A 27070-nucleotide genomic window follows, 5' to 3' on the forward strand; every position below is an offset into this window, starting at 1 on the left:
ACAAGACTGTTTGAGGCTCTCTCTGCCTAGTTCTGTTTCTTCTTGCTGTTGTCTTTCACAGGCATTGCTCCAATAAACTGTGTGCATTCCTAATTCCATATCCATGTCAACTTCCTGAAAGACCCAACCAATACAGATAGTCTTCAAAGGAAAATGGAAGGAGCATTTTCTTTTACTCAACAAATATGTATTGACTATGAACAATGGCCAAGCAATGTGCTTAAACACAAGGAATATCAGCAAACATAACAAAGTCATTTTCCTTATGGAACTTCACTACAATCAAATAGAAATGGCATTAAACAGATAAATAGCATAAAACACTGGGCCCACCAAATTATAATTGAACAAAGAAACATAGCTATGATGTTAAGTAAAAAACAAGGAAAAAGTAGAGGGAAACCTGGATGAAGAAGATGAAATATCAGAGCATGTTGAGTTTCAGTGAAGTAATAAAACCTGTAATTTTATATTTTAATCACATTCCACATTTAGGACTCCAGGGCTTGAAACTGTGGGATTTCTTCATAAGTGCAAAATAATGAAGACTTAAATTGGTATCATTATACCTGAAAAATATATAGGGAATTAGAAAAGAAAAAAACAAGTCTGACTTGTTGAGCTAGCTTAAAAAAAAAAAAAGAAAGGAAAAATAAAAACTAATTTAAAGAAGGATCCCATTGTCAGGAAGAAAATGTGTCCATAGTAGGAAGTAACTGTTCTCCTGCTTTATCTAGATCAGATACCACCTGGAATCCTGTGGTCAGTTCTGGATTCCTTTGGAGAACACTTTGGGAGTGGCAAAAGTAAATTGGACTCCACAGTGGGTATGAGGATGGAGATAAGACCTTGGATCCATATGGCAAAAGAGCCTGGAGATGTTCATCCAAAACCAAGCCAATCAAGAGGGAGTCATTATAACCACCTTTAAATAAAGAACTGTTCTACATAATTAAAAAAACAAAAATAAAAATCTCAGGCCTACTGGTTGTAATTTCTCATAAGGGTAGGAATAGGAACACTGAGTAGAAGCTCAGGAACACTGAGTAGAAGCAGATTACAGTTGAGTATAAAAAATAAAAGTCAATTTCTGAAACCTAGAAAAATGAAGACAGTCTAATAGATTCATGGGACACCATTAAAAGAAGCAATATGTGCATTACAGGAGTCCCAGAAGGAGAAGAGAGAGAGAAAGAGACAGAGAGCTTATATGAGGAAATAATGTTTGAATACTTTCCAATCTGAGAAAGAAATTGGACATCCAAATTCAAGAAGCCCAAAAACTCCAGCTGGGAAGAATCCAAAGAGGCCTATACTAAGATATATTAAAAATCAAACTGTAAAAATTCAGAGACAGAGAATCTTAAAAACAGAATGAGAAAGTGACTTGTCAAGAGTACTCCTATTAGTATCAAGTGATGTATCAGCAGAAGCACTACATGTCAGAAGGGAATATGATGATATATTCAAAGTGCTGAAAGGAAAAGGAAAGCTGGCAACCAAGAATATTCTATCAGGCCAAAACTGTCCTTCAAAGGTGAAGGAGATATAAAGACCTAACAATATAAACAACACCTGAGGGATTTCATCACCACTAAATCTGCCTTAGTAAAAGTGCTAAATGGAGTCCAAGCTTAAGAAAATATAAAGCTCTATGGTAAAGGTAAATATAAAAACAAATACAGAATATTTGATTTTAGTATGGAATTTAAATTTTAGTATGGAATTTAAAAGATAGAAGAATAACAAATAACTGTAAGACTATATTATGGATGTAAAATAAAAAATATCACTTATGATAGGGATAAACTGGAGGGAGATATGTAAAGGAGGTTGAAATTAAGTTGTTAGCAGTTATAAGATGTTTTATATAATCCTACAAGGCTATGGTTTTTCCAGTGGTCATATACGGATGTGAGAGTTGGACTGTGAAGAAAGCTGAGCGCTGAAGAATTGATGCTTTTGAACTGTGTTGTTGGAGAAGACTCTTGAGAGTCCCTTGGACTGCAAGGAGATCCAACCAGTCCATTCTAAAGGAGATCAGCCCTGGGTGTTCTTTGGAAGGAATGATGCTAAAGCTGAAACTCCAGTACTTTGGCCACCTCATGCGAAGAGTTGACTCATTGGAAAAGACTGATGCTGGGAGGGATTGGGGGCAGGAGGAAAGGGGGACGACAGAGGATGAGATGGCTGGATGGCGTCACCAACTCAATGGACATGAGTTTGAATGAACTCCGGGAGTTGGTGCTACAATTCATGGGGTCGCAAAGAGTCAGACACGACTGAGCAACTGAACTGAACTGAACTGATAACCATAAAGAAGATAGAAGATGCTCAGAGGAAAAGATAGTAGAATTAAAGCACATCACTACCAAAAATCAATAAAATCTAAGGAAAAAAGCCAGAGATGAAAAGGGAAAAATACTCTAGCCTTACAGAAAACAATGAATAAAGTATCAATAATAAATCCTTCCCAATTAGTAGTTACTTGAAATTTACATGGATTAAGCACTCCAATCAAAGGCATAGAGTGACTGAATAGATTTTTAAAAAGCAAACAAACAATATCCAACTGTAAGCTCTCTATAAGAAACTCATTTTAGATATAAGGATACACAGGTTGAAAATAAAAGAATGGAAAAATATATAAAAGCAAATGGTAACCAAGAGAAAGTAGGGTGGCCATATTTAAATCAGCCATAATAGGCTTTAAGTCACAAATTGTCATTGGAAACAAAGAAGGATATTATATAATCATAAAAAAATTAACCAGAAAGATAAAAGTTATAAATATATATGCAACTAACATCAGAGCACCCAAATATAGGAAGCAAATATTAGCAGAATTGAAGGGAGAAGTAGAATTAAATCTCTAAAAATAGGAAGAGATTTCAATGCCCTAATTTCAATAATAGAACAACTATACATAAAATAAATAAGGAAATAGAGGATTTGAACAGCAGTATAGACTAACTGAATATCACAGATACATACAGAACACTCCAACTAATAACAGCAGAAAACACATTCTTCTGAGGTGCACACAGAACATCCTCTAAGATCACACGTTAGACCACACAACAAGTCTTAACATTAAAAAGATTGAAGCCATACCAAATATCTTTTTTTGACAACAATGGGATAAAACTAAAAATCAATAGTAAATGGAAAACTGGAAAATTCACAGCATGGAAATTAATGCACTCTTCAAAAACCAAGAGATAAAAGAAGGAATGACAAGGGAAATGAAAAATCATCTTGAGACAAATGAAAATGAAAACATACTAAAACATATGAGACAAAGACAAAGCAATAGTCAGAGGGAAGTTTATGGTAGTAAACACCTGTATTAATAAATAAGAAAGACTTCAAATCAAAAACCTAACCATACACCTCAAGGAAATACAAATGAAGAGCAAGCTAAACCCAGAGTTAGTATAATCAAGGCAATAAAAAAGATTAAAGTAGAAATAAACAAAATAGGAAATATAAAAATGATAGGAAAAAATCACCAAATTAAGAGCTGATGTTTTGAAAAGAACAGTAAAACTGATGATGCTTAGTTAGACTAAGAATAAATCAGAGAAGACTTAAAAAGCAAACATCAAAAATGAAAGAGATATTTTAGCTGAAGCCACAGAAATTAAAGTGATCATAAGAGACTTCTAGGAATTGACTAGCCCAGAAGAAATGGATAAATTTTTAGAACATGCAACCTCCTAAGATTAAATTATGAAAAAGTATCTGAACAGACCTGTAACTAGTAAGAAGAAAGACTCTATAGTCAAAAATGTCCCAAAAAGAAACACTCAAAATTAGATGACTTTGCTGGAGAATCCTACCATATATTTAAAGAAAAATATTAACAGCCATCCTTCTCAAATGCTTCCTCAAAATTTATGAGAACACTTCCAAGCTTATTTTATGAACTCAGCATTATTCTTATATCAAACCACAACAAAGTAATACAAGAAAACCACAGACCATTATTTTTGATGCATATTAATGCAAAAAATACTCAATAAAGTCCAACAGAACATTAAAAGAATTTTATATTTTGACCAAATAGAATTTATTTCTGGAATGCAAAGATGGTTCAACATATGAAAATCAATGTAATACACCACTTTAACAGAATAAAGGGCAAAAATCAAATAATTACCTCAATTGATGCAGAAAAAGTTTTTGACAAAGTTTAACACGTTTCCTGATGAAAACACTCAATAAAGTAGGAATAGAAGGAAACTTCCTCAACATAAAAAAGAGCATATATGAAAAATTCACACCTAACATCATACTCAATTGTGAAAAACTGAAAGCTTTTCTTTTAAGATCTGAGTGCAGATCTTAAAAGGCATTGGAAGGACTGCCCTCTTTCTTGCAGTAGCAAGGCAGGTGGATGGTGTGCACACTGAAGCCCCACTGTGGCTCAGGTGTTCTCCAAGTGTGCCAGCAAGTCCTCGGCTGGTCATCAGACATGGGCACGCCAAGGTCAGCTACATCCTGGAAGCCAGGCCAGGCTTTGGCATGATATACTAATGCACAGTATGATGCCCAGGTGCACCAGCAACTTCTTCATGGCCTCTGACAAGGCAAGGATGCCCTCTCTTACTATTTCTATTCAACATAGTACTGAAAGTCCTAGCCATAACAATTAGGCAAGAAAAAAAAATGCATTCAAGTTGTAAAGGAAGATGTAAAATTATCTCTGTTCACAGATGACATGACCTTATGTGTAGAAAATCGAGGAGATTCCACACACACAAAATGTTAAAATGAATAAATGAATTCAGCGAAGTTGCAAGATGAAAAATCAATACACGAAAATAAGTTTCACTGTATGTGCTAACACTAAACAATCCCAATATGAAATTGAAGGGAAAAATCCTAATTTATAATAGCATAAAAAGGAATAAAATACTTAGGAATAAACTTAACCAAGGAGTTTAAGCAACTGCGACAAACCAGTTGCTCTGAGGTCACTGGGACCACCCTGCCTGTTTCACTGCTGTTGGCCTTCATAATCCCCTTGCTATTTCTCAGGAGCTTCAGCTCAGTGGCCGTCACTAAGCTGGTGGTGCTTCTGGGCATTGTACTGTGCATTAGTATCTCATTCCAGAGCCTGGCCCTGGCTACCAGGATGTAGCTGACCTTGGAGTACCCATGTTTGATGACCAGCCAAGGACTTGCTGGTAATCTTGGAGACCACCTGAGCCACAATGGAGGCTTCGGTGTGCATCCCATGCATCTGCCTCGCCTACTGCAAGAAAAATGGCAGTCATTCCAATGGCTTCCGCACTGCCCACTTGTAGCACCATGACCAAAGCCTCCCAGAAAGTGAAGAGCACCAACCCCATAATGGTGCCCAATTCCAATTTCTGATATGAGGATGCCCTACAGTCTCAGTTCTATTTGCCTAGGGAGCCTTTGGAACAGTTTTTCCAAATGAGAGGAAATGAGTGCCAGAGTAATCTGTAGTTGATTAGCATTTGGGGAAGGCTGATCAAACCCTCCAGGTAGAGGTTCTTGGAGTTTCCTGAAGCTTGCAGTTAGGAAGAGAACAGTAGAAAATAATTGTTTTAGAAAATACCTCAAAAATCCTGAACAGAATATTAGTAGAAATATGGATGGCAATAATCATTCAGTTGAGGTGTTAGATGGAAATGAGCATCATGTTATTGGAAACTGGAGGAAAGGTCATTCTTATTATAAGTGACAGAGAACTTGGCTGAATTGTGTCATGTTCTACTGTTTTGTGGAAGGTGGAAATTTCAAGCATTGAAATCGGATATTTTACCTGAAATTGTTTCTAAGGAAAGTGTGGAAGCTGTGGCTTGGCATCTCATGACTGCTTATAGTAAAATATGAAAAGAGAAGTGACTTGAACTTGTTAAGCAAAAAGGAAATAGAACATAACAGATTTAGAAAATTCTCAGCCCATCTGTATTGCAAAAAATGAAACACTAAGGGTGTGGCCAAGTGACAGTTCAATGAAATAAATAGAGATTAGGCATCTCAACAGAAACCAGGAGCTATTCTCTAAGATGATGGAGAAATCCCAGGTGGAACTGTCGTTGCTGTTCAGTCACTAAGTCCTGTCCTACTCTTTGCGACCCCATGAACTGCAGCACGCCAGGCTTCCCTGTACTTCACTATCATTCAGTGAGTGAAAGTCACTCATCGTGTCCAGCTCTTTGTGACTCCATCCATGGAATTCTCCAAGCCAGAATACTGGAGTGGGTAGCCAGTATTCTTCTCCAGGGGATCTTCCTGATCCAGGGATCAAACCCAGGTCTCCCACATTACAAGCAGATTCTTTAGCAGCTGAACCACAAGAGAAGCCCAGAGTTTGCTATCACCCAGAGTTTGCTCAAACTCAAGTCCATTGAGTCGGTGATGCCATCCAACCATCTCATCCTCTGTTGCCCCTTCTCCTCTTGCCCTCAGTCTTTCCCATCATCAGGGTTTTGTCCAATGAGTCGGCTCTTCACATCAGGTGGTCAAAGTATCAGCTTCAGCATCAGTCCTTCCAATGAATATTCAGGATTGACAATTTAGGATTGACTGGTTTGATCTCTTTGCTGTCCAAGGGACTCTCAAGAGTGTTCTCTAGCACCACAGTTCAAAAGCATCAATTCTTTGGTGCTCAGCTTTCCTTATGGACTGACTCTCACATTTGTACATGAATACTGGAGAAACCATAGCTTTGACTATATGGACCTTTGTCAGCAAAGTGTTATCTCTGCTTTTTTAATACATTGTCTAGTTTTGTCATAGCTTTTCTTCCAAGGAGGAAGTGTCTTTTAATGTCATGGCTGCAGTCACCATCCACAGTGATTTTGGAGCCCAAGAAAATAAAATCTGTCACTGTTTCTACTTTTTCCCCAATTATTTGCCGTGAAGTGATGGGACTGATGTCATGATTTTCATTTATTGAATGTTGAGTTTTATGTCAAGTTTTTTCACTCTTTTCAGTTCAGTTCAGTTCAGTTCAGTCACGCAGTCGTGTCCGACTCTTTGCAACCCCATGAATCACAGCACGCCAGGCCTCCCTGTCCATCACCAACTCCTGGAGTTCACTCAGACTCATGTCCATCGAGTCAGTGATGCCATCCAGCCATCTCATCCTGTCATCCCCTTTTCCTCCTGCCCCCAATCCCTCCTAGCATCAGAGTCTTTTCCAATGAGTCAACTCTTCGCATGAGGTGGCCAAAGTACTGGAGTTTCAGCTTTAGCATCATTTCTTCCAAAGAAATCCCAGGGCTGACCTCCTTCAGAATGGACTGGTTGGATCTCCTTGCAGTCCAAGGGACTCTCAAAAGTCTTTTCCAACACCACAGCTCAAAAGCATCAATTCTTTGGCGCCCAGCCGTCTTCACAGTCCAACTCACATCCATACATGACCACAGGAAAAACCATAGCCTTGACTAGATGGACCTTTGTTGGCAAAGTAATGTCTCTGCTTTTCAATATGCTATCTACGTTGGTCATAACTTTCCTTCCAAGGAGTAAGCGTCTTTTAATTTCATGGCTGCAATCACCATCTGCAGTGATTTTGGAGCCCAAAAAAATAAAGTCTGACACTGTTTCCACTGTTTCCCCATCTATTTCCCATGAAGTGATGGGACCAGATGCCATGATCTTCATTTTCTGAATGTTCAGCTTTAAGCCACCTTTTTCACTCTCCACTTTCACTTTGATCATTTCTGCCATAAGGGTGGTGTTATCTGCATATCTGAGGTTATTGATATTTCTCCCGGCAATCTTGATTGCAGCTTGTGCTTCTTCCAGCCCAGCGTTTCTCATGATGTACTCTGCACAGAAGTTAAATAAGCAGGGTGATAACATACAGCCTTGACGTACTCCTTTTCCTATTTGGAACCAGTCTGTTGTTCCATGTCCAGTTCTAACTGTTGCTTCCTGACCTGCATATAGGTTTCTCAAGAGGCAGGTCAGGTGGTCTGGTATTCCCATCTCTTTCAGAATTTTCCACAGTTTATTGTGATCCACGCAGTCAAAGGCTTTGGCGTAATCAATAAAGCAGAAATAGATGTTTTTCTGGAACTTTCTTGCTTTTTCCATGATCCAGCGGATGTTGGTAATTTGATCTCTGGTTCCTCTGTCTGTTCTAAAACCAGTTCTTTGCTCTCTCCCATTAAAGTGGTATTATCTGCATACTTGAGGTTGTTGATATTTCTCCCGGCAATCTTGATTCCAGCTTGTGAGTCATCCAGCTTAGCATTCCAGACTCTGTATATAAGTTAAATAAGTAGGGTGACAATATACAGCCTTGACTTACTTCTTTCCCAACTGGAAATCAGTCCATTGTTTCATGTCCAATTCTGTTGCTTCTTGTCCTGCATACAGGTTTTTTCAGAGACATGTAAGGTGGCCTGTATTCCTAACTCTTTAAGAATTTTCCAGTTTGTTGTGGTCCACACAGTCAAAGGCTTTAGCACAGTCAATGAAGCAGAAGTAGGTGTTTTGCTGGAATTCTCTTTCTTTTTCTGTGATCCAGTAAATGTTAGCAATTTGGTCTCTGGTTTCTCTGCCTTTCTTAATGCAGCCTGAAAATCTGGAAGTTCTCAGTCATATATTGCTAAAGCCTAGCTTGAAGGATTTTGAGCATTACTTTGCTAGCATGTGAAATGAGTGCGATTGTGTGGTAGTTTGAACATCTTTGGCCCTGTCCTTCTTTGGGATTGGGCCTTCTCCAGTCCTGCGGATACTGCTGAGTTTTCCACATTTGCTGACATATTGAGTGCAGTACTTTAATAGCATCATATTTTAGGATTTTAAATAACTCAGCTACAATTTCATCACCTCCACTAGTTTTGTTTGTGCTAATGCTTCCTAAGACTCACTTGACTTCGCACTCTGAGACATCCAGCTTCTAGGTGAGTGGCCACATCATCATGATTTTCCAGGTCATTAAGACTTTTTTTAATATAGTTCTTCCATGTATACTTGCCACCAGTTCCTAATCTCTTCTGCTTATGTTAGGTCCTTGCCATTTCTGGCCTTCATTGTGCCCATCTTTGCATGAAATATTCCCTTGGTATCTCTAATTTTCTTGAAGAAATCTCTAGTCTTTCCCATTCTATTGTTTTCCTCTATTTCTTTGCATTGTTTACTTTAAAAGGCTTTCTTATGTCTCCTTGCTATTCTCTGGAACTCTGCATTCAATTGAGTATATCTTTCCCTGTATCCTTTGCCTTTCACTTCCCTTCTTTCCTCAGCTATTTGTAAAGCCTCCTCAGAAAACCACTTTGCCTTCTTGCATTTCTTTTTCTTTGAGATGATTTTGGTCACTGCCTCCTGTACATTATAAACCTCTGTTCATAGTTTTTTAGCAATTGGACTACCAGATCTAATCCTTTGAATTTATTCATCACCTCCACTCTGTAATCATAGGGGATTTGATTCAGGTCATACCTGAATGGCCTCACAGTTTTCCTTACTTTCTTCAGTTTAAGCCTGAATTCTGCAATAAGGAGCTCATGATCTGAGCCATAGTCATCTCCAGGTCTTGTTTTTACTGACTGTATAGAGCTTCACTATCTTTGGCTGCAAAGAACATTATCAATCAGATTTAGCTATTGACCATCTGGTGATGTCCATGTGTAGAATCATCTCTTGGGTTGTTGGAAAAGGGTGTTTGCCATGACCAGTGTGTTCTCTTGACAAAACTCTGTTAGCCTTTGCCCTGCTTCATTTTTTACTCCAAAGCCATACTTGCCTATTGTTCCAGGTATCTCTTGCCTCCTACTTTTGCATTTCAATCCCCTATGATGAAAAGGACATCTTTTTTGGTGTTAGTTCTAGAAGGTAAGTCTTCATAGAACCAGTTCCAATGAAGAGTCTCTATCCTTTCCAAATTGTTCACCACAGAACTGCCAAGTTCATCTGAAACTCAGTTTTGACCAAGTCCTGTTACCTGAAAAATTGGTTCACCTCTTGGTAGGTGTTGAGCCAAAAGACACAAGCAAGCCAAGGATCTGGAGAGGGAAGGATTTCTTATTACTTTTAGGAAGTAAGGAGACACCCGGGATCTTTCCCAAAGCTGTGTCTTCCCAAATCAAAATTAGGAAAGTTTTAAGCTAATTTTAATTTTAAGCTAATTTAATTTAAATTTTAAGTTAATTTAAGGGTACATTCATCCCCATGAAGGGCTTGGGCATTATACAGTACAAGCTTTAGTTGGTTCAAGTCAGGAGGGTCACAAAAGGTCAACATTATCATCCCTTAAGCTCTAGTTGATCCCATGGTTGAGCACTTTAGGTTAATGCTTACGATTGAAAGAGAACTGGGAGTTTTTACAACTGATATATTAATTTTGTTACTTCTCTTTCCTCTCATTTTTTTTCTGCATTCTTTTGTTCCCTTAAGATTATTAATTCCTGAGACCTGTTTTAAGGACAAGCATTGTGGTCAGGCTTAGGTCACAAAATGGCTTAGTCCAAAAATGGCTCCTCTCATATCAAGAAAGCCATGCTCGGTTCCCTTTCTCCAAGGAACCCCTGCCTGATCTGCTTATACTTCTTTTCTTAAACAGTTGTTTGTCAGTTGCTCTCCGTTTGTCAGCACATACTTAAATTTTCATAGACTTAGGAATCAGCTGAGGTCATTATTAAAATTCCCCAGGGGGATTTTAACTCATCTGAATCTGGTGATCCAGAGAGCCCATTTTGAGAATCTTTGTTGAGCTCAACTTCAAGTTCTTTGACTCAGCATATAAAACCCTTCATGACTTGGCTCTGGCTACTGCTCCATCCACATCTTTTACTTTTCAATCCTCAAATTAACTCTGTAGTACTAGAGATTCACTTTTAGCCCCACACATTCTGAGCTTTTGCTGTTTCTCTTTTTCCTTGAACACTTTCACTTTTTCACCCAGTGACTTCTGTGACCTTCACCTGCCCAATCCTGCCCAACTATATTAGTTATCTATTGCTGCATAGCTCATATGAGTTATCTATTAATTAGTATAATTAGTTATTATAATTAATTAGTTAATACAATTAATTTTAATATAATTATTTATCTATTGCTGCTTCCCTTATAGCTCAGTTGGTAAAGAATCCGCCTGCAATGCAGGAGACCCCAGTTTGATTCCTGGGTCGGGAAGATCCACTGGAGAAGGGATAGGCTACCCACTCCAGTATTCTTGGACTTGCCTTGTGGCTCAGCTGGTAAAGAGTCTGCCTGCAATGTGGGAGACCTGGGTTCGATCCCTGGGTTAGAAAGATCCCCTGGAGAAGCGAAAGGCTGCCCACTCCAGTATTCTGGCCTGGAGAATTCTATGGACTATATAGTCCACGGGGTCACAAAGAGTTGGACATGACTGAGCAACTTTCAATTGCTGCATAACAAATTACCTCAACAGTAGCTTAAAGCAGTGGTAATCATTTATGATTACTGGGGATGTCTATGGACCAGGAATTTAGAAATGGTTTAGTTGGGCAGTTCTGCCTTGGCAGTCTTTTAAGAGTTGTGGTCAGATGTCACCTGAAGCCATTTAAAAGCTTAACTTCTGGGAGATTTATTTCCAAAGTGGCACAATCACAGGGTTGAAAAATTAGGGCTGGCTGTTGGCAGGTGGCCCTTCTATGTGAGCCTGCCATCAGGATTGCTTGAGTCCTAACAGCATGCAGGCTGGCTTCCCCCAGAAGCCAGAAATACACACACACACACACACACACACACATATATATATATATATATATAATTTATTTTTAACTGGAGGATAATTGCTTTACAATGTTGTGCTGGCTTCTGCCATATAACAACATGAGTCAGTCTTAAGTATACATATGTCCCCTCCCTCTTGAACCTCCCTCTCACCCCTCCCCCCATCCCACTCTCCTAGGTTGTCACAGAGCCCAGATTCAGCTCCCTGTGTTATATAGCAACTTTCCACTAGCTATCCATTTTGTATATAGTAATGTGTCCCTTTTGTTTTCTTGGCCTAATTGTCTAACCTTATGTCAATACCACACTGGCTTGAATAATATAGCTTTATAATGAGTTTGAATCAGACAGTAAATGTTTTCCCTTTTTTTTTCTTTTTATAGAATGCTTGACTTTTCAAGGTCCTCTGCATTTCTATACAAATTTTAGAATTATGTTATCAGTTTTACCAAAACAAACTGAAAATCTGATAAGATTTGGATTGAGGTGTCACTTTATCTATATATCAATTTGAAGATAGTTGATAGTTTATTTATAGTAAATGTTCTAAACAATTCATTTAATCAGTTCAATCAATCCAATTATCAGATGTCCTTTAATTTCTCTCAGTAATATTTATATATATATTTATTTTGTAGACTTCCTAAATATAATAGCTCTAGCATATTTTTGGTAGATGCATTAGGACTTCTTGCATTCATGTTGTATGTAAATAAAAATGGTCTTATCAAAAAAGTGAAAGTGAAGTGAAAGTGTTAGTCGCTCAGTCATGTCTGACTCTGCAACCCCGCGGACTGTAGCTCACCAGGCTCCTCTGTCCGTGGAATTCTCTAGACAAGAATACTGGAGTGGGTAGCCATTCCCTTGACTTGAGCCAGCAATCGAAGCCCACTCTCCTGCCCTGTAGGCCGTGATTTACCATCTGAACCTACTTCCCCCTTTGAAGGTTTGTCTTTTGTTTTACTTATTTTTTGTTTGTTTTTGTGTGTGTGCTCAGTTGTGTCCGACTCTTTGCACCCCTGCCATGTTCCTCCATCCATGGAACCCTCCGGGCAAGTACACAGGAGTCTGCCGACACCTCCCACTCCTGGGTATCCTCCCCACCCAGGGACCAAACCTTCATCTCCTGAGTCCCTGGCACTGGCAGCAGAGGAAGAACCAGCTATATATATACACACACACATATATATATATGTATATATATATATCGATGGAGAAGGAAATGGCAACCCACTCCAGTATTCTTGCCTGGAGAATCCCGGGGACAGAGGAGCCTGGTGGGCTGCCGTCTGTGGGGTCGCACAGAGTCAGACACAACTGAAGTGACTTAGCAGCAGCAGCAACAGCATATATATCTCGAACCCACACCCCCTATATTGGCAGGCAGGTTCTTTACCACTGAGCCACCAGGGAAGCCCATATATTTGTATAATATATAGTATATGTATGATATATTTAAAAAATATTTAACATGGACTAGTATATATACACACATATGTATATATGTATATCATGTATGTGTGTATATGTATATACATAGACATACAATGCACATATGTTCATTTTAAGTGTATACATTGTGTTATAATTTTCCCAAAAGCTCAGAGGTTCCTGCAATGCAGGAAACACAAGAGATATGGGTTTGATCTCTGGGTTGGGAAGATGCACTAGAGAAGGAAACGGAGAAACTAAGCAGCTAAGCACAAGCATGTGGATCTGACTTCCACCAGGCTGAGTACACTGTGGGTAGGGATCGTGCCTTATTATTTTTGTATCTCATGTTTTTCTCAGAGATTAATCAAGAGAGAGGGAAAGGAAGAAGACAAGGGGGTAAAGGAAGGAAGGGCCAATTTTGAGCAATCAGATTTGGTTGTCATAGGCCTCATGACACATAAGAATTCTGTTAATTAGCAGATGGTTAACAAAAATATCTTTGTATGGACAGTTGGGAAGAAGCAGGCAGAGTTAGAAAAGCTTCCAACCACGACAACACAAATGTTGAGGAATGTGTGTGTGCTTTGGCCTCATTCAGTCTGCAAAGCTCTGACGATCATGTTCAGTCATATTTGGGACTAATTTTCTCTTCTGTTTTCGGTATTCACTGACATACCCTAGCTCACAAGCAGGGGAGGATGGAAGTTATAAAAAGGAGTGTGGTCTTGGAGATGGCCAAGGACAAAACTTCTCAATAGTAAAAAATTCTTAGAATGTTTCATAAATTTTTTTCAGTTCTAATCTTCCTAAGCTAGGAGGTCCACATGTACTGGAGAAATTAGACTTTTTTTCTTTTAACATGATTCTCCACTGAAAGAGAGTTTTACACATTAAAGATATTAATGATGATTCATGTTTTTAATGACACTTGCTGTTCCATACCGGACATGGCTCCTGTAGTTTTTCAAAACAAAATTCTTACCTGATTTTCTATAATCATTAGTTTGTGCTAAATTGTGAAAGAGCCATAATGTTATTTGTTGTTATGTATCAGGCCTGATACACAATAGATACACATCAAATATAAGCAGAATGAATTAAATCACTTATTCAAAAAATGATTTGAATCATCTTTGAATCAATACGATTGAATAACAAATGATTCAATCGTATTTAAGATTTCACCTTGCCAGATTCTTCCTCACCAAACATACAACTTATTGAAATCTGTTGAAACAGTGAGCTGATCCTTATTAATCATAGTTACAATAAAATATAAAGAAATCCATTTAAGTGAGTTTCTGCCATATGTATATAGTGTATAGAGCATTCTCTAACATCATCTGGCAATTATTCTTTGCCCACAATTCCTGTCTTCTTCAGAAGAGACTTCATCCTGCCTTCACAATTTGAGGACCCAAGATTTCTTGTCTTCAGAGTTTAGTGTCAGGTAAAACAGAAACCTGACTCACATCTTCAGGGGAATGCTGGTCAGCAAAATTTCATTGAGCATTTTCTGGGTGTCAAAAATTGTGTTAAGGCACTGGGACAGTAAGATAACTACTACTGTGTCTGCCTTCTAGGAGAAAGTAGCTGACTTCCTCTCAAATCCCTAGAGACTGAACAGAGGTTGCTATAGCTGTCACCAGTGTCAAGGCCTGATTTCACATCCCAACCTGTCTCAGGACTGAAGCACTAATTCTCCTGTCTGCTCTGTGGTAGTAACTGATAGCTCATGGCTGGGGCCTCCTGGGAGACTAGCCCCAACTTGAAGGGAGCTGCCACTCCCAAGGTTCTGTCCCCTGGGCAACAGGGGATATAAAAGTCTGCCCCTACCCTGATTTGGGACAACTCTGCAGGGTCATACCTGCTGCAAAGCTCCCAGTAGGATCAATTGGGCCTTCACTGTGACCACTTCGTAGTTTGACTTCTTTCCTGCCCCCTTCTGCTTCCTTCACTCCCTCATGTGTGTTGAAAGTACTACCTGATAAATCTCTTTTGCTTCCTGGTGAACATGCTCTATGAAAGTCACAATACTTAGGGTATTGTTATAGAATAACCAATGGGGCTATTCCGTAAAGAACCTGCCTTCCAAGGTAGGAGACGCAAGAGATGTGTGTTCAATCCCCAGGTTGGGAAGATCCCCTGGAGGAGGGCATGGCAACTCAACCCAGTATTCTTGCCTGGAGAATCCCATGGACAGAGGAGCCTGGTGGGTCCATAGGGTCGCAAAGAGTCAGACGTGACTGAAGTGACTTAGCACACAACATACATACCTTTTTTTGGGAAGAAACTAGCTTCAGCCAAAAGTTTAGGGTAACACTAATAAAGCATAACATAGTTGAATAACAGAAATTTAATTTACTTGTTTTAGTGTTTATCACGCTTGCCTACAAGTCAGAACTAGAACAGAAAATTGAAGGTATACTCAGTATTAGCACTCAGTACTTATGATGTAAGTATGGATTAGTTTCAAGGCACTAGGACTCAGTTCAGTTCAGTTGCTCAGTCATGTCCGACTCTTTCCAACCCTATGAATCGCAGCACGCCAGGCCTCCCTGTCCATCACCAACTCCTGGAGTTCAGTGAAACTCATGTCCATCAAGGCGGTGATGACATCCAGCCATCTCATCCTCTGTCATCCCCTTCCCCTTCTGCCCCCAATCCTTCCCAGCATCAGGGTCTTTTCCAATGATTCAACTCTTGGCATGAGGTGGCCAAAGTACTGGAGTTTCAGCTTTAGCATCAATCCTTCCAATGAACACAAAGGACTGGTGTCCTTTAGGATGGACTGGTTGGATCTCCTTGCAGTCCAAGGGACTCTCAAGAGTCTTCTCCAACACCACAGTTCAAAAGCATCAATTCTTTGGTGCTGAGCTTTCTTCACAGTCCAACTCTCACATCCATACATGACCACTGGAAAAACCATAGCCTTGACTAGATGGACCTTTGTTGGCAAAGTAATGTCTCTGCGTTTGAATATGCTATCTAGGTTGGTCATAACTTTCCTTCCAAGGAGTAAGCATCTTTTAATTTCATGGCTGCAGTCACCATATGCAGTGATTTTGGAGCCCCCAAAAATAAAGTCTGACACTGTTTCCACTGTTTCCCCATCTATTTCCCATGAAGTGATGGGACCAGATGCCATGATCTTCATTTTCTGAATGTTGAGCTTTAAGCCAACTTTTTTACTCTCCTCTTTCACTTTCATCAAGAGGCTTTTTAGTTCCTCTTCACTTTCTGCCATAAGGATGGTGTCATCCACATATCTAAGGTTGTTTATATTTCTTCCAGTAATCTTGATTCCAGCTTGTGCTTCTTCCAGCCCAGCATTTCTCATGATGTAATCTGCATATAGGTTAAATAAGCAGGGTGACAATATACAGCCTTGATGTACTCCTTTTCATATTTGGAACCAGTCTGTTGTTCCATGTCCAGTTCTAACTGTTGCTTCCTGACCTGCATATAGGTTTCTCAAGAGGCAGATCCGGTGGTCTGGTATTCCCATCTCTTTCAGAATTTTCCAGTTTATTGTGATCCACACAGTCAAAGGCTTTGGCATAGTCAATAAAGCAGAAATAGATGTTTTTCTGGAACTCTCTTGCTTTTTCAATGATCCAGAAAAATGGATCATTTGATCTCTAGTTCCTCTGCCTTTTCTAAAACCAGCTTGAACATCAGGAAGTCCATGGTTCACGTATTGCTGAAGCCTGGCTTGGAGAATTTTGAGCATTACTTTACTAGCGTGTGAGATGAGTACAATTGTGCAGTAGTTTGAGCATTCTTTGGCATTGCCTTTCTTTGGGATTGGAATGAAAACTGACCTTTTCCAGTCCTGTGGCCACTGCTGAGTTTTCCAAATTTGCTGGCATATTGAGTGTAGCACTTTCACACCATCATCTTCCAGGATTTGAAATAGCTCAACGGGAATTCCATCACCTCCACTAGCTTTGTTCATAGTGATGCTTTCTAAGGCCCCTTGATTTCACATTCCAGGATGTCTGGCTCTAGGTCAGTGATCACACCATTGTGATTATCTGGGCCGTGAAGCTCTTTTTTGTATAGTTCTTCTGTGTATTCTTGCCACCTTTTCTTAATATTCTGCTTCTGTTAGGTCCATACCATTTCTGTCCTTTATCGAGCCCATCATTGCATGAAATGTTCCCTTGGTATCTCTAATTTTGTTGAAGAGATCTCTAGTCTTTCCCATTCTGTTGTTTTCCTCTATTTCTTTGCATTGATCGCTGAGGAAGACTTTCTTATCTCTCCTTGCTATTCTTTGGAACTCTGCATTCAGATGCTTATATCTTTTCTTTTCTCCTTTGCTTTTTGCTTCTCTTTTCACAGCTATTTGTAAGGCCTCCTCAGACAGCCATTTTGCTTTTTTGCATTTCTTTTCCATGGGGACAGTATTGATCCCTGCCTCCTGTATAATGTCACGAACCTCCGTCCATAGTTCATCAGGCACTCTCAGATCTAGTCCTTTAAATCTATTTCTCACTTCCACTGTATAATCATAAGGGATTTGATTTAGGTCATACCTGAATGGTCTAGTGGTTTTCCCTACTTTCTTCAATTTAAGTCTGAATTTGGCAATAAGGAGTTCATGATCTGAGCCACAGTCAGCTCCCAGTCTTGTTTTTGCTGACTGTATAGAGCTTCTCCATCTTTGGTTGCAAAGAATATAATCAATCTGATTTTGGTGTTGACCATGTGGTGATGTCCATGTGTAGAGTCTTCTCTTGTGTTGTTGGAAGAGGGTGTTTGCTATGACCAGTGTGTTCTCTTGGCAAAACTTTATTAGCCTTTGCCCTGCTTCATTCCATATTCCAAGGCCAAATTTGCCTGTTACTCTAGGTGTTTCTTAGGAAGTTAATTCCCTTTTACCTATAGCAGCTGCTATAAGAAAGGGAAAAAGAAACTATTTTCATCCTTTTGAAGAAAATTTTTAGATAATATACTCATATTGTATTTGCAGAAGGTGTTATTATTAAGCAGTGTATACAAATTTCAAGGTTTTTTTTTTTTTACAATCATTTGTCTTCATATCACATATAGTGAAATATTAGTTGGCTATTTTTATGATATCTAATTCAATACTATATTAGTGTCACATACATATCAAGTGGTTAATACAAAGTTACTTGGTATATATTTTCTCTCATTAATACAGTTTTCAGTATATTATGGTATAAAATCTTTACTAATCTTTGAAAACATCAAAATGTATCTACTGAATGAAATGCCAAAAATAAAGTAAAATAATTTTATATATAATTTTTACAAACATTGGGGGTATGTAAATTCAAATTAGGTATAAGTCCTTCCCAAAGACTTTTCCTAAACTTTTCTTTGGTTAACAAGTTCAGAGAGAATGATAGATTGATTGTTATGTTCCTCAACTATTTGTCAAGGTGGTGCCTGAAGCCATAAGGTAAATATTTATATAAAACAATATAGACTTTAAAGTTTACATGAACTTTAAAGAGAGGAGATAGGACTTCAAAGAATTTCTTTCAATGAGCTGGTTTTTCCCTAATCTTAGATAATCCTTTTTATCCCCACCTCACATTGTTTTGCTGAGTTTAAGCAGTAAAGTTTGAGAAAAATTGTTGTGCAAATTTGATTCTGGTTCATAGATGCAGCTTTTCATCTAGAGATGGCGACAGTTTATTTATGCAGTCATCAGTTGCTGATAGCCTACTATGTATGGCATTGTAGGAGGAGAATTTTCTCCTCTGCTGCAGTCTTATACTGTATAAGGCAGTTTCCATGCAACCTCTTTTATCCAAGCTCCACTTTAAGCCTATACATTTTGAACCTTTAATAAAGCCTGACTGCACTCAGTGTCATTAACATGGAGTGGAGCTGTGGTGTCGTGGACTGGCCTTCAGCTCAGAGGTGAGCCAAGGCGAGTGCTGAGGTCCAGGTCCTCAGATATACAGTGAGCTGGCTTCCTCTAATTAGGCATCTTTCCAGGTGCTCTCTGGGCAAATAAAGGAGACCTGACATGGATAAAGTGAGAAATAGTTTAAAATCCAACTTGAATTAGTCAATGGAGTCTGAGTTGCCCCCACTCCCACCCCTTCCTTAGGTCCAGAGGTTACATATTTTCGTGACATTTCTGTATTCAGCTTTCTTGCTCATCAAGCTTTGTAGAAGCCAAGGGGTTTACATTACCCAGATGAGTGTGGAAGAATTCACAGTTTCATCCACTGTTGTGGGTGGGCTTGGGCAAGGGAATGAAAATGTTTGCTAAATTTAGATGGCTCGTGTAATGCTCACTAACCACAACAATATGTTTTCAGAACACTAAATTTGGAAAGACAAGCATTTCCCCCCCAAACAGCTTCACTCTCCATTGAATTGAACAGAATTGAAAACACTTGAGAGCAGTGACTTACTTGGTCTTTTTAACTGCGAGATTTCCTTCGGACCAGGGTGACCAAAAATTAGTGTGTGTGAACAGCTGTCAAGAGGAAGTCATTTCCAATCTCTGTTTTGAAAATAGCCAAGAAATTTTTATTACAGCAACAGTAGATTTTTATTTGGCAAAATTGCCCCTCAAATAAATGACATGCTGTGTGGTGTGTCTTGTCATTTTAATTTTGACAAAAATTTTCTGATTTCAAGTGGATGTAAGACTGCCATGTTTGTGGTTTTGATCTAATGAAATGCCCCAGTTAGGGAATCAGTTACTTTCTCTGATTCCCTAATAATAATATTAGTAGTAGTACTTGCCTGGAAGAAGAATCAGCTGACGATGACTCTAAGAATATCTGCCTGGGGTGATCCTTTTGGTGGCCTTTACTTGTAGAACTTCCTTAAGAAGTAATACCTTAACATATTTTTAATTAATTATCACTCAGGATTTTTAAAAATCATTTTCATTTTTTCAAACTTAGAGAACTTCCTGACCCTCTCTCATGTTTTATTTGGTTTGTATGTTCTTTCCTTTTGTTGACCATACTTTTCAAATCTCTGCTTTTTCATTGTGTAATCATTTTGATGATTGCTATCTCATTTATTTAACATCTTTTTCTAATTTGTCTTTGCAATGAGGTCTGTAAACAACAGCATGGGTTGACACCCATACAAAGCAGCCAGTGCCACACTTTGGGGATAAATAGCAGAATGCCTTCATAGGGCTCTGCAGACCTGCACTTGGCCCTTTCTGACTCTCTTCAAGCTCTGATGAAGATCTCAATCCTCATCTTGGCTGGCTAAGAGAAAGAAAGAAATAAAAAAAAAAAAAAACAACTTGCTCCTTTATAATCCATAAACTCTAGAGGCAAAATTACAGTAGAGGAGGATACTTCAAGGATAGCTCAGAGAAGTTATTTTATCTTGTTCTCAGTATGCTTCAAAGTCTCTATGAAAAAAAATGATAACTTTAAAGTATAAAGTAAAGCTTCATATTAATGTTTTATGATCTATTTGTTTCCTTATCAATGGGAAATAAACGAGATCAGCCCTGGGATTTCTTTGGAAGGAATGATGCTAAAGCTGAAACTCCAGTACTTTGGCCACCTCATGCGAAGAGTTGACTCCTTGGAAAAGACTCTGATGCTGGGAGGGATTGGGAGCAGGAGGAGAAGGGGACGACAGAGGATGAGATGGCTGGATGGCATCACTGACTCGATGGACGTGAGTCTGAGTGAACTCCAGGAGATGGTGATGGACAGGGAGGCCTGGCGTGCTGCGATTCATGGGGTCGCAAAGAGTCGGACACGACTGAGCTACTGAACTGAACTGAAACATGTATAAAGGAGAAGGAAATGGCAACCCACTCCAGTACTCTTGCCTGGAAGATTCCATGGATGGAGGAGACTTGTAGGCTGCAGTCCATGGGGTCACAAAAAGTCAGACATGACTAAGCAACTAACACATACACAAACATGTATAACTCGTCACCTAAGTGAATCATCCAGTTATTTACATGATACTTTCCAAGGCCTACCCAGGACTGCTTTGGTAGTTTACAGAACTTCTACAAAAGATGTCAGATTCCAAGTCAAGAAAGTTGTAAACACACTGGTCCCCTTCCATTGGTTTCCATTTTAGGAAATGTCACCATTATCTAAACCAGAACCTGGAATATCATTAATTCTACCTCTTCTCTCCAGTTTATGGATTCTGCATCCTAAAATTTCTTTAATAGATTTCCTTCTATCAGCTTCGATGGCTGAAGTACACTCCTAACAGCCCCCTTTTATTGTTCAGCTTTGGCTCTCTCTCATTCTTTCTCTGATTTGTAGCCACAGAGATGTGAATCAGTGCAAATATTACTGTGCACTTCTATCTGCTCCCATATATAGTCTCTAGTGCTTCTCTGATCTCAGGATGTAGTCGAAATCCTTAAATATCATCCAAGACCTTTGTGATCTACACCCTAATTACTTTCTCTCCAATCATTTTCTCACCTTGAGATCTGGTGACAGTTTCTACAAGTTTCCCATAGATGCCTCTTGTCTTAGGCCTTTGCACCTTTTCCTCTACCCGAAAACTTCTCTTGCTCATTTCCTGGCTACCTTTGATTCATTCTTCAAGAGGTCATTTAAATGTTACTGTATCTAGGGAATCCCAGATCGGGTTTGGAGTCCTGCTTCTGTGCTCCTGAAACTCTTTCTGGGATTCAGCCAACAGTACTCATCTCATCAAACTCCTCCCAACCCATTCTCCCACTGATGAAACCACATCTTACTCAGCTTTTTATGTCTGACACCTGGCACAGACCTGATAAAAACCTGGCTCAATGACTCTTTATTGAATGGAATGATTAATTAGTTAATTAATGAACAAATAAATAGATGAACACTGACTCTTGATGTGTTTTACTTCTCCTTTGGAGGCTGCTCTCAGACATCGTAACCTTTAGATGTAAACTATCCCTGTATCTGCTCTCCTGTGGCAACATTCACCAATAATGTGTACTCTTTGGAGGGCAATGGTGTGTTCTGCTGTTTGAAGATTTCTAAGAGAGTAGTAATAAAGCTTTAAACACAGCTTCAACAGGAAAAAAAAGCAAATAACAGTCATAGTAGAGCAGGACAGCTTGAAACCACAAGAACAATCAGTAAAATCCTCTTATTTTCAAGTCATGGAAACCAAGGTCTGGAAAGGCTAACTGGTTGCTATGGGTCATAACCATGTTAACCACCAAAGGTCCTGAACCTCAGGCATCCTGATTCTAGCCTGTATTTCCTGAAGTGTGCAGTATAAGGCTTCTGTGTTTCACAGTACTGTAGCCACTAGCCTTGTGTGACTGTTGATACCTGATATGTGGCTGGTATGAATTGGGACGTGCTGTAAGTGTAAAATACATGCCAGATATAAAAGAGCATAAAAAATCTCAGAAACAAGTTTTATATTGATTATAAGTGTTGAAATAGTATTTTGGATATGTGCATTTAAGTAAAACACTAAAAATTAATTTCTTGTCTTTATTTTAATTTTTTAGATATACTAGCAGAAAATTTTAAATTATATATGAAATCCAGGTAGAATTTAACAACGTGGTATTGTTTTGTTGTATTTGCTTTTCCCTGGTGGCTCAGATGGTGAAGAATCCACCGGTAGTGTAGGAGATCTGGGTTCAATCCTTGGGTTGGGAAGATCCCTGGAGGAGGGCACGGCAACCCACTCCAGTATTCTTGCCTGGAGAATCCCCATGGACAGAGGAGCCTGGTGGGCTATAGTCAATGGGGTTGCAAAAAGTTGGACGCGACTGAGCAACTCACCATAGCCCATTTGCTTTTTGAATTGTCCTCTATTTAAGTTAAGTGATACTGGTTTTCAGTTTAATGTGATGAAATAAACTTTCATTTATAAATATATTTATTTAACTAAAATGAGTATATTTAAGTCAAAATATTACATAAATACTAGTGGAGATAGCACAGGACTGAAAGAAATCATGAAGGATTATGTAAATAGCCAAAGTTTGGGAAACAGCCTTGTACAATGTACAGTCTGTTTCTGGCCAGCCCAGGACACTCAGTCTTCTACATGTAATCAGTAAAATGTGACTGTTCAGAGTTTAACTCCAACTTTGATAGGACCTTTGCAACATAAATGCTTCAGCTTCGAATTTGGTTATGAAAGACTAGATTAGGCACAATTGTCCAGCAAGGGGAGAAGGAAATGGCAACCCACTCCAGTATTCTTGCCTGGAGAATCCCTTGGACACAGAAGCCTGGTAGGCTGCTGTCCATGGGGTCGCACAGAGTTGGACATGACTGAAGTGACTTAGCATGCATGCATGCATTAGAGAAGGAAATGGCAACCCACTCCAGTGTTCTTGCCTGGAGAATCCCAGGGACAGAGGAGCCTAGTGGGTTGCTGTCTGTGGAGTCACACAGAGTCGGACACGACTGAAGTGACTTAGCAGCAGCAGCAGCAGTCCGGCAAGGAGCATGACAGTCAAGGTCCATCTAAGTTCTATGTCATGAACTGAGATGACCATACCTTTTGACCATGGGAAAAATGCTGGCAGTTTCTGGTAGTTGAATCTGGAGTTAATTTGGGGACATTATGGGTGGGAGAGCTGAGGGAGAACATCATGGAAAAAACTGGGATGATGAAAAATGAGCGGTATGTGACCAAATTCCTGAGTTACATATTAGAGCCCAAACAGCATAATAAGCTCTAGAATAGGACTGTTTGACTTTGAATCCTGCTTTCGGCATCACTTAGCTCTGTGACCCAGGATAAATTACTTAATCTTTCTACAATTTAGTTTCCTTGTCTGTAAACATGTTAATAATAGTCACAACCTTAAAAGTTTTCTATGAGGCACATACTAAATACTGGATCAATATTAGCTGTATTCATCATTGTCCACATTTTTATCATCATCACTATCACAGAATGATGATATTCAAAGGTGCATGGAGATATATGTGTAATTTTAATCTAGAACAGATATTAATAAATTGAGATCTGAAGTCCAAGAACATGCAGAAGACAGTGGATGACTGAATTAGTCAGGATTAGGTTAAAAATTTGGAGAAGGCAATGGCACCCTACTCGTACTTTTGCCTGGAAAATCCCATGGAGGGAGGAGCCTGGAAGGCTGCAGTCCATGGAGTCGCTGAGTCGGACATGACTGAGAGACTTCACTTTCACTTTCCACTTTCATGCATTGGAGAAGGAAATGGCAACCCACTCCAGTGTTCTTGCCTGGAGAATCCCAGGGACAGGGGAACCTGGTGGGCTGCATCTATGGGGTTGCACAGAGTCAGACATGACTGAAGTGACTTAGCAGCAGCAGCAGCAGCAGATTAAAAATTGCCAAATTATCCTACAGGTAGGCTTTCTTAGGAATCCTTTTCATAAAGGACTAACATCAGTGGACTATGTCCTAGTCACTTTGCCGGCAGTGGACAGTCCTACAGAAATGCTTCTTTTTAGGGCTTCTAAGAACATTAACCCTACTAAATGGGTAAATATTTTTAATCTCCATTTTTGCCAATGATGGCATTTTTATGTGGTTAATAGTTGTTTTTATAACATATAATTAAGACATTTTTCCTACAGTTTTTTTTTTTTTTTCCATACAGTGAGTGGAGCCTGAGGAAGGAAAGAAAGGGGGGAAATGTTTCTAAACAGCCTTTTTTTTTTTTTTTTTCCCTTTTTGCAATCATGCTGATTTCTATACCCTGAGGTTTCTACTCCCACACATTCTAAATTAGCAATAACTTAGATCAGTGTTTTCAACTCAAGCATTAATTTGTGCCTTTTTTCCCCTTCATATACCTCTTTAAAACCTGAATAAATCTATAAGCAATAATTTTCAACTTTTTCAAAGCTGCCATTTGAGAATCTGTTGAAAGGTGTAGAGTGTATCCCCAGAAAGACGAATGTTCCCACATATAAAAGAAAATGTTCTGCACAATTTCATGGGGTTCAGGGACCCCTCAAAGCCTGCTAACTCAAGGTTAAATATCTCTACTCTAAGGACAAATAAACCATTGACCAACCTGAGACTACAAAATAATACAGAAAATTTAAGTGGACAAGGTCCCTGATCTCTGAGGCACAAATGTCTGTGAAGGCAAAAAGTGGAAAAGAAGTGCTTTTGTTTTTATTTTTTTTATTGATAGGAAATTGAATAACTATATTTTTCTCTTGGTTTATGTCTTTATAATACAGTGTCATTATTAAACATGCTGTGGATCTTAAATAGAAAATAAGATTACCATCACAGCCTAGGATGAGACCAATCACAGAGAGAAAGGCTATGTGCATCTTCCTGAAGTCAGTGAATGATACCAGGTGCGAACAATTGAAGGTTTCTGACCTTCTAGTTCAAGTTAGTCATGTAACAGTCATTCATTTTGCACGTGTGCCAAGCAAAGTGAATTTTCTAAGGTCACAAAGCTAGGTAGCTGCAGAGCCAACACTCTGTCCCAATTCCTCAGCTGGGATTTTGTCACTGTATTATATGGCTTCCACAAAATATGTCATAGTGAGATAAAGTTCACAGCCTACCAAATATTAACTTTTGTATAGAGCTATGCATCGACAATCCCAGGGATAGGGGAGCCTGGTGGGCTGCTGTCTATGGGGTTGCACAGAGTCGGACACGACTGAATCGACTTAGCAGCAGCAGCAGCATGCATCGACAAAAGAAGGGTATATATAGGTTATTCAGCATTTTAAAAGACAAAGAATTTAAATCGAAAGAAAAATTTCAAGTCCTGCAAGGCTTGCCATAAAACCATTTAACCTAATTTAACTTGATCTGATATGGTTTTTCCATGGCCCTTGACTATAATGCACTTTTCCTCAATTCTGTTCAAGTACTTTTGCTCAATCTGGTGTTCCACAAAACACTTTTCTCTCGATACATACTGAACCAAAGATTTTGTGATCAAATAGGTTTGGGAAATGTCTCATGTTATAGTCTGTGTTTGGTGTGTTAAGGAGCATATAGGAACATTATAATGTTCTAGGAAGTCCTGCAGTAAAACATAATAGCAAAAATCTTGTTTGGCTTTAAGTCTGCATTTCCTCAAATCCCTGCACATCAGAACACTTCTTCGTGCAGTGCCTGTTAAAATGCCACACGATGGGTGCTCTGCAGCACACACTACAAAGAATTCTGTTCCCCAAGGGTTCAGTGTAAGCTCCCATTTTCCAATGACTGTTGCAAATGCAGGGCAACTGTTTTATAAAAGCCTGCTACCTTAGCATATCCCCCTTTCAACTCAGTTTTATAAACAATGCTAACTAAAACCATTTTTTGTTTCAAGCTTTTGTCTCTCTAGTACACTGGTATAATGTTCTGCCATATTACATCTATTCACACCCATCACCTCACCATTTCCATTTCAGAAATATATTGTAAGGAAATAGTTATATATGGGAATGATTATTTAATTTATTCAATAATAAAAAATTGGAAACAACATAATCTCTTATAATAGGGGGATGGATGAGTAAATTATCCATGTAATAACATGTTAGGTACAAAAATTATAATTTTTTATTGAAGTATAGTTTATTAACAATATTTTGTTAGTTTCAGGTGTACAGAATAGTGTTTAAGTTATTTTTCCTGTTTATATTTCATTATAGGTTATTATAAGATACAGAATATAATCCTCTGTGTGCTTGCTGCTTATTTATTTTATGTAAATTGTTGTATCTGTTAATCCTATACTCCTAATTTGTCCCTCTCCCACTCCTTTTCCCCTTTGGTAACCATATTTTTCTATTTCTATGACTGTGTTTTTGTTTTATATATAGATTTACTTGTATTATGTTTTAGATTTCACGTATAAGTGATATCATAGAGTATTTGTCTTACTTCACTAAGCATAATAATCTCTGGGTCTGTCCATGTTGCTGCAAATGGGCAATATTTCATTCTTTTTATGGCTTAGTAATATTCCATCTCACATCTTCTTAAGCCAATCATCTGCTGATGGGAACTTGGGTT

At 38.8% G+C, this 27070-nt stretch overlaps 1 protein-coding gene across 5 annotated transcripts in view; it reads left to right on the forward strand.

Moving 5' to 3' along the window:
- METTL15 (methyltransferase like 15) overlaps nt 1-27070 on the forward strand; it is a 370583-nt gene that overhangs the window by 238097 nt on the left and 105416 nt on the right. The window contains exon 6 of one of the 5 annotated variants that reach the window (XM_010812726.4): nt 738-949. The exons of 3 other annotated variants lie outside the window; for them this stretch is intronic. In XM_010812726.4, the coding sequence (XP_010811028.1) occupies nt 738-931 (194 nt within the window). In that variant the 3' untranslated portion in view covers nt 932-949. Of the gene's footprint in view, nt 1-737; nt 950-27070 lie in introns of those variants that run through there. One more of the 5 variants, XM_024975343.2, reaches the window with a different exon arrangement.

This window comes from Bos taurus, chromosome 15 (genome assembly GCF_002263795.3).
Source record: "Bos taurus isolate L1 Dominette 01449 registration number 42190680 breed Hereford chromosome 15, ARS-UCD2.0, whole genome shotgun sequence".
Taxonomy (NCBI): Eukaryota; Metazoa; Chordata; class Mammalia; order Artiodactyla; family Bovidae; genus Bos; species Bos taurus.